The 13,389-nt window shown below is 39.1% G+C and overlaps 1 protein-coding gene across 16 annotated transcripts in view; it reads left to right on the top strand.

Moving 5' to 3' along the window:
* Positions 1-13,389, top strand: part of PDE10A (phosphodiesterase 10A) — a 327,889-nt gene that overhangs the window by 235,899 nt on the left and 78,601 nt on the right. For all 16 annotated transcript variants that reach the window (XM_072966176.1, XM_072966173.1, XM_072966174.1 and 13 more), the window contains 4 exons: positions 8,377-8,517; positions 10,614-10,769; positions 12,139-12,189; positions 13,146-13,204. In XM_072966176.1, the coding sequence (XP_072822277.1) occupies positions 8,377-8,517; positions 10,614-10,769; positions 12,139-12,189; positions 13,146-13,204 (407 nt within the window). The remainder of the gene's footprint in view (positions 1-8,376; positions 8,518-10,613; positions 10,770-12,138; positions 12,190-13,145; positions 13,205-13,389) is intronic.

Raw genomic sequence — 13,389 nt, 5'->3', positions numbered from 1 at the left:
TTTCAAGTTTATCTTTTATTTCTTGAAATATATTAACTACCTCTTTTATATTGTTTTATATTTTTTCTGAATTTACAGTTTCTTGGCGTTTGTTTTGTCCACCTTTCATAGATGGTGACTTACGTGCTCATGCCTTTGATTTATCTTTTTATTTAACTGTGAATCCTGTTATTCTGGAGACTTTTACATGGATGTTCTCGAGGCTGCTGAAGTTCCTTTCCTGCTCTGGATTTGTTTTTGTATTTGTTTTTGCCAGTCACCCAAGGCACTGTCAAACCAGGACTATTTTAATTACATTCTCTAATTGAGATTTTTTTTTCAGACTACAGAGTAGTGTGGATTCAGAGCTCAGATCCACATGATGTGCAGTTAATATTACTCAGAGTAGATTTTTATTCCCTCCTACCCCGCTCAATAAATTCAGGATACTCTGCTTTCATTGTAATCCCCTTGCAGTTGTAAGTGATTCACCCTTCAAACTAAGGTGAGAGCATAGCCCTTGGCTGGTCCTGGCCCGGGCTGGGGGTCTCCTGTTAGAGTCCCACGTAGTGAGAGCTCAGGTTTTATCTCTTGTCCCCGGTTAGCCATGCAGCTTTCCTGAGGGAGGGTCAGCACCGCTGACCCTTGAGCAACACAGAGGGTTAGGGGCGTTAACCCTCCGTGCAACTGAAAATCCACATACAGCTTTACACTTGGCCCTCAGTATCCAAGGTTTCACATCTGCAGACTCAATCAGCCGCAGATGATGTAGTAATTACTGCAGTATTTATTGAAGAAAATGTGCCTGTACGTGGACCGACATGATTGAAACCCATGCTGCTCACGGGTCAGCTGTGACTCTAGGCTTCGGCCAGCTCCATACCTAGGCTTTAGCTGATAATTTCAAGAAAAAAACCAGTCTGGGATTTGCTTGCCACATCAGCTTCCTTTATGCATTTCCTTTTAGATTTCTGTGGACTCCTTCCATTCCTCTCAGCCCAGCAATGCATTATAAATGTTTGTGAAATATACTTTATCCAGCCTTTAAATAATTTTAAAATTGTTTTTTTCAGGAATGTCAAATTATCTTATCTACCATATTGCTTGCAACAGATGTTGACATACTTCTAAAATGTAAGCTAATCGTGCGAAATAAAATAAAACATTTTTTGCACAGATGAGCACATACATGTATAATTTCTTATATTTCTTCCTTTGTACATGAAAGCTAGCATATGATAGATATGTATTAATGTTTTTAAAATTGACTCTGGATTTTGAATCATAGTTAGAAAGTGTTTCTTAATAAGTCACTTTCAAACCAAAATATATATTCTTTAGTGACAAAATTATAATAATGAAACCGAAATAGACTGAGATAAAATTTTTTGTCGGTATCAATAAATACCAAGGATTAAGACAGATGTGGAAGGAACTGTAACGTTCACATACTTATAAAAGTATTAGTTTCTTTTTTCATAAATGATAATCAGTAGAAATAATTTCTGAAATTGATGCACGGAAAAATATAATTTAAATAATATATTTAAATTCTTTAAATATTTAAATTCTTTATAATATATTATATATAAATATATATTTGTATTACATATAAATATATTAATAACTTTATATTCAAAAGTTATACAAGTAGAGTTTAAAACCCGTAGTCATATTACCAGAGAGGAAAAGTTTAAAGAAAATATAGAAAGTTTAGGAGATGACGGAGCACAGCCTAAAAGGAATTAGAGCACTAAAAATAAAACTGATTATTGAGCTCATTTTGAAGATATGTCCCAACAAAATTACAAGTAGGTTAGGCCCAGCTGTTAGAAGAAAAAAGTCTTAAATCGGGTTCAGGAACTCCACAGCTTTCTTTTATTATATACAAGTGCATAAAACAAGGTGACTGAGGAATGACTGAAAATAAAAAAGGGAACTTTAGGAGGAGAACGTCTATTCTGGGAACATGCGGGGAAAGGGGACCGAGGGCCACAGGATCGATAATCAAGTTGAACTGAGAGAAAAAAGCATTAAATTGGAAAAGCAGGTCACCTGGTTTATGAAGGGTTTAATCGACAATGAAGGTAGTGCTATTAGGAGGTTTATACAGTAAATGATCAGTGCACTGAAATATATAAAGCAAGACAATCATACCAAAAAAGATGAACAGAAAAATGCAAAAGTATTTTTAGTTATTGACAGATCAGAAATATAATTTAGAGGATCTTAGTATCATTAATTAGATTTATCCAAAAATATATAGATTTATTAACTCAGTATATTATTTTAGGATTTACCCACTTGGGGGTCCCTTTAAGTCTTCTTTGGGTTAGAACCCACTTTGATACACTTAGCCCCCATTTAATAATTTGGATCCCCATGACAGCTGAAAACAAGGAAATTAAACCTTGAAAGTTAAACATAAACAATACACCAGGTAACTCTTTGGGCAGGGAAAAAACTCAAATTCAGTTAACAGACTATTTACAGAAAAGATATTTATGAAAATGAATTACTTTATTTTACTGCTAAACCTCTGGAGAAGTATTAACAGAGGAAAATTCACATCCTTAAAGTATTAATCATTTTATGTACATTTTTGGAGTATTAATCAATAAGAGAACAAAAATAAGTTAATTCATTAATCCAACACATTTTATTGGACACTACCAAAGGATAGTTAGTGTTCTAGGTACCAGAGACATTGTCATCAGCTAAAATCTCTGCCCTCTTTGAATTTACCAGTGTAAGCTATGGATGTAGAAAAAGAAAATCTTTATAACAGGACAGCTGTGCAGATAAAGCAGTTGCTAACCTAGTTTACAAACAAAGAGAAAACAATTATATATGTTTAATAATTTAAAAGATAATGAAATAATAGATACAGTCAAAGTGACCAATTATAAGAGGATACTTAATAAATGCAGAAACCTAGATAAAATTGACGGTTTTGGAGGAAAATACAAATTGCTCCATTTAATGCAAATGATGATAGGAAACTAATAGAACAGTAAATGGAAGAAATTAACAGCAGTGTTGAAATAGTGTTTTAAAAAAAAAAACTTCAGGTCTTTTATTTAACACTGTTTTTTGAGCAGCAACCTTATTGAGGTAGTTGCTAACCCTGGTGTTTAGGGATGAACCAGAATTGATTCCTGTACCTTTGTGTTCATGTTACACTGGGGACACCTCTTCAGGAGAGAGAATTCCTGTGCTGGTTGTGCTGTTCCAGAGCTTGGGGAGAGAAGGAAAGTTTCCCAGTAGGTAGTTTAGTCCAAAGAATTTTGATTCTGGAGTTGGATTGTGTGAGTTCCAATTCACTACTTTGGGACTGTGACAAGAATCTGAAACTTTCTAAACCTTAATTTAACCTCCATTGGTTAGATGTTATGTCATGAATGCTATTTATTCAACACACCATTTCAGATACGTGCTATGTACCAAAAACTGTGCCAAATTGCTGGGCATACAAAGGTAAATGAGAAATCATTCCTGTTCTCAAAGAATGTACAACCAGTAGGGGAAATCAAGACATTCACAGTTAATTATAGCACATGACCTTAATGTGAGAACAGGGAGGAACGCAGGTACTCTGGGATCCTGAATTTGATGGGGCTAGTGGGAGTGCTGGATCAGTGACATTAAGAAGAGCTTGGATGATTAGCTCTGCTTGAGCGGGGCTTGGAGGACCTCTACCTTAGTGCATAAGAAGGGCAGATACAGGAAGAAGCAATTTGTGAGAAATGTGGAGCTAGGAAAGGAGGCTGCTCTTGAAATGTTTGTTGGACAAAACTGATTTTTCCATAATTCAGATTTTGCTTAATTCAACTTTTAATGTTTCTGCAGTTTTTCTCTTTCATACCTGCTCACCTTCTCCACTTAATAAGTAACATACTTTAAACGTCAGTACTCTCGTTTTTCTTACATTTTCTGTACAAGTAGTTCGTAAAAGCTGAAACCCTTGTGAACTCTAATATGTTAACTTTTATCATTCATAAAGTTCATGGGTAGCTTTTTATATGTTGGTTTTAGAAACCAAATTAGAGCCAGCAATTGAGAGTAATTGTGTGTCTTTTTTTTTTCAGTGCACATTGAAACTTACTAGGTTTATTTTTAAGAATTATGCAAACTAAGTTAGTGGTCCGCTTCAGGAGAGAGTGTGGCTAGCTGCCGTCAGTCCTCTCCGTAGACCTAAATTCATTTACTATGCAGTGCCACCTACTGTCTCTAAGAAAAATAACTTAATAGTAAGCCTGAATAATTTCTTTTCTTCTTAAGCAGTGTCTCTAAAATGTAACTGCTTGTGAGTTGAGCCTTAACATAAAAATGAAGTTTCATGAATAAGGTGGTCTTTGAAAGATGTGTGGAAGGAAATACGAGAACAAGTGTCTACCAAGTGAAGTAGACTTTTCAGTTGACGTCAATGATATCAGTTTTCCAATCATCCAAAAAATCCTGTTTTTTAAAAAAACAATTTGTGATAGTCTACCCTATGGTTCATTTTCCGCCAAATATATTTCTCAAAATTTGATTTTCTAATGATTTGAATGGTTTTTTATTCCTTCGTTGAGACAACTTACCCATTAGGACCACTGTTACCAATCTTCTAAATGAGCCCACTTTAGAAATTTGTATGAAAGTTTGCTGTTATCGCAAAACTTTTGGGTAGTTCATAATGAATTTCTTTGAAATACTGAGAAAGTTAATTCACCCTCTGTTACTGTGTGGCCTGTGAACTGATTTCAGCTCTCTGGCCAGTCTCCTTGCTGGTGCTGAGAGGGGAGGGGGCCTAACACTCAAGTCATCCAGTGCACGCCCTGAACACAGTGACGCTCTTCTCTGCGAAGCATAGTGGTTGAGGTTTGAAACTTTGAGCTTTTCCTTGTTTTCAGTTGTAGCCTTCATCTCAAGCCTCTAAAAAATGTTTGTGCTCATTAAAGTTTTTATCGATTTGTACAGTATTTGAGCAGAAATTATCTTTAGAGATTCACTTCAACAGTGGACGTTGTAAATTGTAAATGGATGCAGAATGGTCTTAAAATATTCTATTTTCGTCCTCCTAAATAAATAATGTGTAATATTTTTATTTTACTAATCTGAACATCCCCATAACATTGTTATGTCAAAATTCATAGTGATTGGCAATATAGGGGTGGGGGAGTGGGAGGTACAAACTGTTGGGTGGAAGGCAGGCTCAAGGATGTTGTACAACTTGGGGGATATAGCCAATGGTTTGTGATAATTGTAAATGGAAAGTAACTTAAAAATTACTACTTTTTTTAAAAAAAGTAGATCTTTAAAAAAATTTATAATGGTTGATTTTGAAAAATAAAGTCCCCATTTCATTCTTAAGTTTCTTTAGAACTTATTTACACCCATCGTGTGTTAATTCATTAATGCAGGCCCTTCACCAATGAAAAAAGCAAAATACATCCTGTAAGTTAAGATGTTTTAAAACATGACGAACCAAAGCAGGACCTGCCTTGCCAGGCCACAGAATGTACTGTAAACTTACAGTAATTAAAAGAATGTGGTGGACAAAGAACCAAACAGTACAGAACTGAGAGTTCAGGCCCAAGTGTACGTGAAGCTTCAGTATATGATGCAAGTGTCCTTTCAGCCAGTGGGAAAAAGACGACTGTTCAGTACACAACTGTCTGTCTAATTACTTCTGTGAGTAAGTAAAGGTGGGTTTGATCAGTGGTCTCCATTCCTGGGTGCATATAACATTTAGCATCCGACTTGGGGGTTTGGGGTTGACATGCCCTGTCTGCAGCCCACTCGGCAGGGATCACACGGAAGCTGCCGGTACAGACGCACAGCTCCGTCCCTGACTGATCTCTGACCGGAAATGGGTGTTATGAAGGGAGCTGTCGCACAGGTGAATTGTATGGAGTGAAAAAAAAAAAAAGCCACCAAAAAAGAGTAGGAAACCACTCACACAGAGGAGAGAAATTGAAGCTGTAAAAACATCAAAAACGCGTCTGCTTTGGGTGGGTCCTCGTCCTCCCTTCCTACCTCGGCGTTTGGCCGCCATTCAACGACTTAGTCGGTGTCTTGCTAGCGCTTGCCCTCAGCTCTCATTTGCAAGCATTTCCGTTTGGTAAATATGAACAAAAATCACGAGCTAATTAATAAAACAAGTATAGAGTTCCCACTGTAAAGAATTATTTAATTTTTTGATAATCATTTATTTTCCACAGGGAGTTTTCCACATTCACTCAGATAACTGAAAGATTTCTGAGTCATTTATTTTCAACAAGCTTAATGTAGAGAATCGCTTTCCACAAGTCCTAGGTGCGGTCTGTGCTTGTCTGTTTCTCGTGCATCATACAGAAAGCCCGTATAGAGGCAGTAAATATTTTATATATTAAATAAATGATCTTCTAATAACATAAGAATGTGTAAGCAATTTTATCATTATTGAATTATGAAGCTAAGTATAACTTGAAGGTATTACTAAATTCAGCTTTAATGGGTGTGTAGCAAAGTCATCCAAAAAAGATATCTGCTGTTAATCTTCAAACAACAAGCAAATACAGTCAATTACTATTTAAAGTAAATCCAGAGCTTCTGTTGGAATCTTGCTCCAGAGTTTACTTTCTATTGCTGTCAGGGGAAGTTCTTCTCTAAGAGTTATCTGAACGGCTCAGGTCAGTTTAAGTTCATTTCCTGCAGTTCTGAGTTTGGTTGAGAAAAGAAACATTACTCAGCATCCTTCTTACGTTTAACTTTCTCATAGTTTGAAAAAATTGTTGTCAATTCTGACTTTTATTCAGGCTAAATATACCACATCCTTTACCTTTTTTCTTACAGTCATCTCTCTTCCTGTCCTTGGGTCATTCTGCTGCTCTTGTCTCGGTCTTAAGGATGAAAGCCTGAATTCTGTTGCGACAAAGCTAAACACTAACTCTAATGAAAGTCTTACTTCGTCTGTGTCGTATGTATGTTGGTGCATCATAGAATTAGACTAACTAGAAAAGCAGTGGCTGATTTCTAGCCTCTTTAAAAATAAATAAGGTGAAATTGTCATTTATGATCTTATATGTAGTTCAGTTTTAAAAATCATTTTAAAGTGTATAGCTTGTATTTAAACATTTTAAGCTTAATCCTTTTCAAAAGAAGCATTTAAACAATGATTTTCACAGGCATTGTACTTAACAAATACTGCTTAAACGCAAGTTCTAACTGATGTAGGTATACTAATGAATAAAAATATTCTGAACTTAACTTGTAGTCTTTAGACAATGGTGACTTATTTAAAGCAAAGGAGGTGAGCCCAGGCTCTGTTTCCCTCTTCCCTGCTCCCAGTGATTGAAGTAGCTCAACTTTACAGGGCCGACTCTCTTAGGATTGTAAGATTTTACTTGAAGAAAGCATTCTTTGACATGACGAAGCTTGAAAACCACATTGTCTAGTAAGGTAATAAATACATCCTACTCTCTGTCTTCATCTGGACCCAGCTTGGTAATCGCGAGCATTAACAGGCCCATGTTTAGTGGAAGAGGATTGCCTGATACTTACTGCTCTAGAAGGTCTTCAACTTTTAAGTGATAGCTATCCATTTTAAGGTGAAAGTAAAGTGCTGGGAGAATTTACCAGAACCTTAATTTTTTTCAACTTGAGTAGATAATTCGAATACAGTTATGTCAAAATAATGCTCGCCTGCCCAGGTGATTTTTTGATTAGCAATTCTTGTTGAGGAGAAATTTATTTAAAAGTATGATTGGGTTTAGTCAAAATAACCAATCATATTTTTAAAAGCATGTATTTTAAAATAGTTTCAGAATGTTACCCTCCCCCCTAGTCTTTTGAGGGAAAAATACACTCAGGTTTGGCCCTTTGTGTGTGTGTGTGTACAAAGAAGAGCAAAGATTTCATCAGGAGTGTTCTGCATCTGTAATTTCATGGGCGGGCCACTTTAAGGAATGGAGTGATTGAGTACTTAAAAAAGAAATAGTGTTCTGAGAAAGAAACATCTTTAATGCAAATGAAAGAAATGTGACCAAGTCAGTCTGACTCACGGTTACAGACCCGCGCTCCAGGCCCGCACAGGGGTGGGGCCGTGCCGGTTTCTTGAGCCCAGGGACAGCTTGCATTTTTTTCATTTCATTACTTTCTATGAGTAAAAATTGGGGTGATTTGAACAGTTTTTCTGTGTGTACATTCGTGCACGCCCTACATCCAGCCTGTATGTTGTGTGCAAATACGAAACAGGAAATATGAGAGAGAACGTCGCCTCAGACGCTCCAGCTTGGTCGTTGCAAACGCCTTTCCGGTGTCGCGTGCTTCCCTGGCTCACGGCTTCCTCTGTTGTCGGGCACACCCGGGAGCCTCCCTGTCCCGTGCCGGAGTGCAGGGCAGCCTGTAAACCCCCTCTTGTCCTCTTCGTAGAGCCTGTGTGTGTTCACCCCGCCCGGAATCAAGGAAGGAAAACCCAGGCTCATCCCCGCCGGGCCCATCGCCCAGGGCACCACCACCTCCGCCTACGTGGCCAAGTCCAGAAAGACGCTGCTGGTAGAAGACATCCTTGGGGTGAGTGGCCTTTTAGTCTTTGCAACATTTGTACCCTGAAGTATTTGGTCAAGAAAGATAGCATATTTTTATACTGTGGTAGATTGCATGCCTGGCATGCACAAGGTCCTGGGGTTCAGTACCCAGCACCTCCATCAAAAAAAAAAATTAAAGAAAGATAGCATATATTCTTGATGTTATAATTTGAGCCATTTTGTAGCAGCATTAAAGCAAGATACAGATCAATAAATGTATTTGTATGTAAGCTAATTCTGTACTCCTGAAATTACATCTTACACGTCCCCTAGGGTCTAGATTTCAGTAGTTCTTCTTTCAAGGTTTGCCAGGATAGTTAGACATAAAGTAAAGTGTGTATTTATATTCATGTGAACCAAGTGATGAGTGCTTCATGTTTCATGTCCTAGCAGGATACATGTGAATGAGTCAGCTACTGCTGTGTAGTCTCTGGTAGTGTGACAGACTGCCCTGGGCTGGAGTGGTGTCATCACACAGCAACCACTCTCTGTCTCTCTTGAGACTCTGGGCTGGGCCATTCTGTTGATCTGGGCCATCTCTGGTGGGGCCTGTTCATGTGTCGGAGATCAGCCGGATGTCACTTAGGAGCTGGTTAGGCTCAGACGGCCTTCGTGCTCTGCATGGGTCTCACTGCCCCTCCCAGTGAGGCTGCCCTGGCATGTCCTTACGATGGTGGCAGGGGGTGGAGGGAAGAATTGGACACATGCAGATGAGTCTTCGTGTCTGCTTGCTTCAGATTCACACAGTGGGCTCAGACCAAGGCCACGGGTACAGAGAACGTGGCAAAATGGAGCCCTCAGAGCGGTCTTCCAGAGTACGTGTGGCCTGGCGATGCAATGTCACTGCACAAGCTCAGACTTCAAAAGTGATGAGCATACAGACAGACATGTGGGGTGATGAGTTTGCTCTGAAAAAGTGCTGCATTGGAGTCACAAAATCTGGGTTTTAATTTTGGTTTTGCCACTAATTATCTGTATGACCTTGAACAAATCAGGTTATTAGCTAGTTTATCAAAAATTTAAAAGGAAAAAGTACTTAAAAATACACAATTCACAGTACAATGTATATAGATGACAACACTGTATTATAATCTTCAAATTTGCCAAGAGGCTAGATCTTAATTATTCTCACCACAAGAAAGAAAAGATCATTATGCAGCTTGATGGGGTACTAACACGTGCTACAAAGGCAGTCACACCACAGTGTGTCATCGCATCAAATCGACGTTTGTGCACCTTAAACTTCCAGTGTTATATGCCAAGTATGTTTCAGTTTTATAAAGTAACAGTTAAAAGTGGATGCTGTATAAGTTGTCATTTGAAAATTTTCTATTGTGCGTATATGCATGCTTTCAAAAGATCTGTAAATTCCAAGTGTAGATTTGTACTGTCCTTGACTCATGAAAAGCTTCCTATAGACAGCAGGAACTGGATAAATAGAATTGGTGTTTTGATATTATTTCACTTGATTTCTCTGTATTCCTTTGAGTGATTTTGCTCAGCTAGAAAAGTATTTAAGTCGAAGAACCAATTTTATTTGCCATGATAGGGAATCAGTAATTACTGGATGATCTAAATACTTAATGTGGGCCTTTGAGTTTCAGTTACAATGACTGTGATTAACTTATGCTTCTGTGTTATTCTAACCTTAAAATTAGAAAAGAAAGAGTGTTTCTATATAATTTCGTTCCTGTGGCATTCACATTAGGAGTAGTTTTCACTTGTGACATTATGCCTGCAAAGCCCCTCGGAGAGTTCTGGCACACAGCCGGTGAGGAGGAAGTAAACATTAGCCGTCTGAAGTACTTTAATTACTGCAGGAAGTTAATATATATCCATTCATTCATCAAGTTCTACTGTACAAGGATAAAGAGACATTAAAGCAGTCTTTGGGCGTAAGTTCCATGTTGCTAAAGATGAGCATGATCTTAGACAAGGTGTAGAGTGACCATCATTGTTGGCTTTCCTTTGAAAAGGACTGTGTGCTGTTGATTATAGATGTTGGGAAATTTCTCGGAGTCGTAACTGAAGGATTCCATTTCTTTCACTGAATTGACAGCTTTACCCCTTTTATGTCTTCAGGATGAACGATTTCCAAGAGGTACCGGACTGGAGTCAGGGACACGTATCCAGTCTGTTCTTTGTCTGCCAATTGTCACTGCGATCGGGGACTTGATCGGCATCCTGGAGCTTTACCGGCACTGGGGCAAGGAGGCCTTCCGCCTGAGCCATCAGGAGGTGAGCCCCCTGCTCGCTGGGCTGCAGCGGCACCTCCTTTGCTGAAGGCCCTCCTTAATATTGCTCAGTTAATAAATGAATGAATAGGTAACAAGTGAATATTTAAAACCATAATTTACCTAATAATATTTTGATACTAATGATTTTTAAAAACTTTTTTTTGTTTTGCAGTTATTTAGAGAGGAAACGGATTAAATAGAGTGACACTGAAATATAGTAATTTATTTTAGTAGGGATCCGTTTTAACAAGAAAAATAAAGTTCCATATTGTAAATCACATAAAGTAATAGGATGACTTGGGCGCGATTTCACATCTAGTTGTCTTTTTGTCCCTTTAAAAATGTCCCCTTCCTAGAGAATGTCGTGGGTAAAGCTTTCAGCACCAAATCCATTTGGGAAACATATGTTCCATTCACTGTTCCCTGACTCAGAACGGCTCATTAATGCAGCCAAATAAGATAACGTCGTGTGTCACCCGTGGTGTTCACCCAAGGCCCTCAGCGGCCTGTGCTCTGTCCACTTACCGAGATGACCCATCTGCTGCGCTGCCGGCCCCTTCCCTCCCTGCAGCCACGCCGGGCTCCTGAGCGGTCTGACTGGCTCCTGGCTGGCTCCCCCGTCCTCCCTCTGCTTGGACTGTGCTTGTCTTCGTCCCCAACCCCAGCCACTCGGTCTTCAGGAACGTCCTCAAGGTCACCCTATACATGCAGCCCTCGCTGAACCGCATACAGACTTGAGTGGCCCCTGTTGGGTCCTCCCCTCCCCCGGCTCTGCCCCTTCCCTCTGGAGCCCTTGTCACAGCCAGTGTGACGTGCGTGTCACAGCCAGTGTGGCGCGCACGTCCCTGGCTTCCTTCCTCTCTGCCCACAGCGCCCTGCATGCTGCTCTTTGGCTGACGCTGTGTCTCTAGCACCAAGAATAGTGCCTGGTCCCCAGGAGGCACCCAGTCAATAACAAATGTTAAATGAATGACTATTAAGCGAAACCGAATAGCTAGGGGCTTGAGAACCTGTCAGCAAAGTTTTGGAGCTATTTCCTCATTTTAAAGTGGTCATTAAAGGGCTTTTTAATAGTACTGTTGTTGAACTGAAAAATAATTGTTTTATGTTAAACTCATCGGATGATAGCTCTCTTAATCAGTTTGTCTTCCTTTTTCTCCAAAACTGAGAGGAGTAAGAGTGTGTTAAACTCAATTATAAAGAAGTGGGACATGTGAAAGAGAAACTTTGTACGTATTTGGCAATTTGTGTTTGGCAAAGTATTCAAAAATGCAGTGAGCTCAGAAAAGTCACCGTATGTGTTTGCGCCGAGTCTTCTGTCGGGATGCCTGCGTGCGACTGATGGAGGCTTGTCTCATGCTTTTTTCCAGGTTGCAACAGCAAATCTTGCCTGGGCATCAGTAGCAATACATCAGGTGCAGGTGTGTCTTTGGGGCTTCCTAAGAGAGGAGGCTTGTCTAGAGTGTAGCCCTGGGGGCGGAGTGGAGGTTAATGAGTAACCCAATGCTTTATTTTTGGACATGAGGTATTTTGTTATTTTTAAAATGTTTAAACTATTCACTTATATTTACTCATGCCCTGCCTTAAATATCTTCCAATTATATATGTGTATATATAATGTATATAGAATTTTAAATCATTTATGTAGTAAATGATATGTGTCCTCTCTTGTTAGGTTTTGGTTTTCCACTGAAATCCCAGGAACAGTCTCCTACTGGCAGTAACACTGATATTTTTATGACGCCATCCCCTAAATTAAAATACTAGACTAAGTAGTATATGAAAACATTAATTTTAAATTTAAGACAACTGGTTATTTTGAAAACATGATCTAATTTAAAAGATCACAAATTGCATCGGGTTTTCCTGATAATTGGACTTTAAGCCTCAGGAACATGATGGCAACAGAATTTTGTGCATTTTTTGGTTGGGGAGGGGAGGAGGTAATTAGGTTTATTTATTTTGATAGAGGTGCTGGGGGTTGAACCCAGGGCCTCGGGCATGCTAAGCACATGCTCTACCACTTGAGCTATACCCTCCCCCTCTGAAGAACTTTGTTATGTATCTTCCACTTCTTCTTTTTTGTTGTTTGTTTCTTTAAGTCCATTTCGGCAGACTCAGGTTGACGGGGACCTGTGTGATAGGGAGAAATAGATCCATGTACATATATTTAGGACGGTGGTATGCGGAGCAAGGACATGTTGGATTTGACATCACTGAGTGTCAGTGGAATACGTGTCCAAGTACAATTTTTTAAAGCATTAAAGTATTGATTGTGTTATGCTTTTTTTAAATAAATAAGGTGAATACATTCTGGAATTTTTTCTTAAATAAGCATAAATCCCTTAAAATTAATAGCCATTATTTTATATGGCAGGTATGCAGAGGTCTTGCCAAACAGACTGAATTGAATGACTTTCTACTCGACGTATCAAAGTAAGTGTTCATTTCTAGGGCTGTGGTAGCTCTTGTTGGTCAACAGTTTAAACCGGGTGCAGGCCCTGACGGGGGCAGCCTGCCGTCCGCTGCAGGCAGCAGCCAGCAGAAGGCCGGTCTTTACGAGGGAGGCACTGAGGTAGCCTGGTAAGCCTGACCGTATTTTGGATCATAACTGCTTTCTC

The sequence above is a fragment of the Vicugna pacos genome, chromosome 8, assembly GCF_048564905.1.
Source record: "Vicugna pacos chromosome 8, VicPac4, whole genome shotgun sequence".
Classification (NCBI taxonomy): domain Eukaryota; kingdom Metazoa; phylum Chordata; class Mammalia; order Artiodactyla; family Camelidae; genus Vicugna; species Vicugna pacos.
This window is presented reverse-complemented; position numbering and strand designations above follow the sequence as displayed.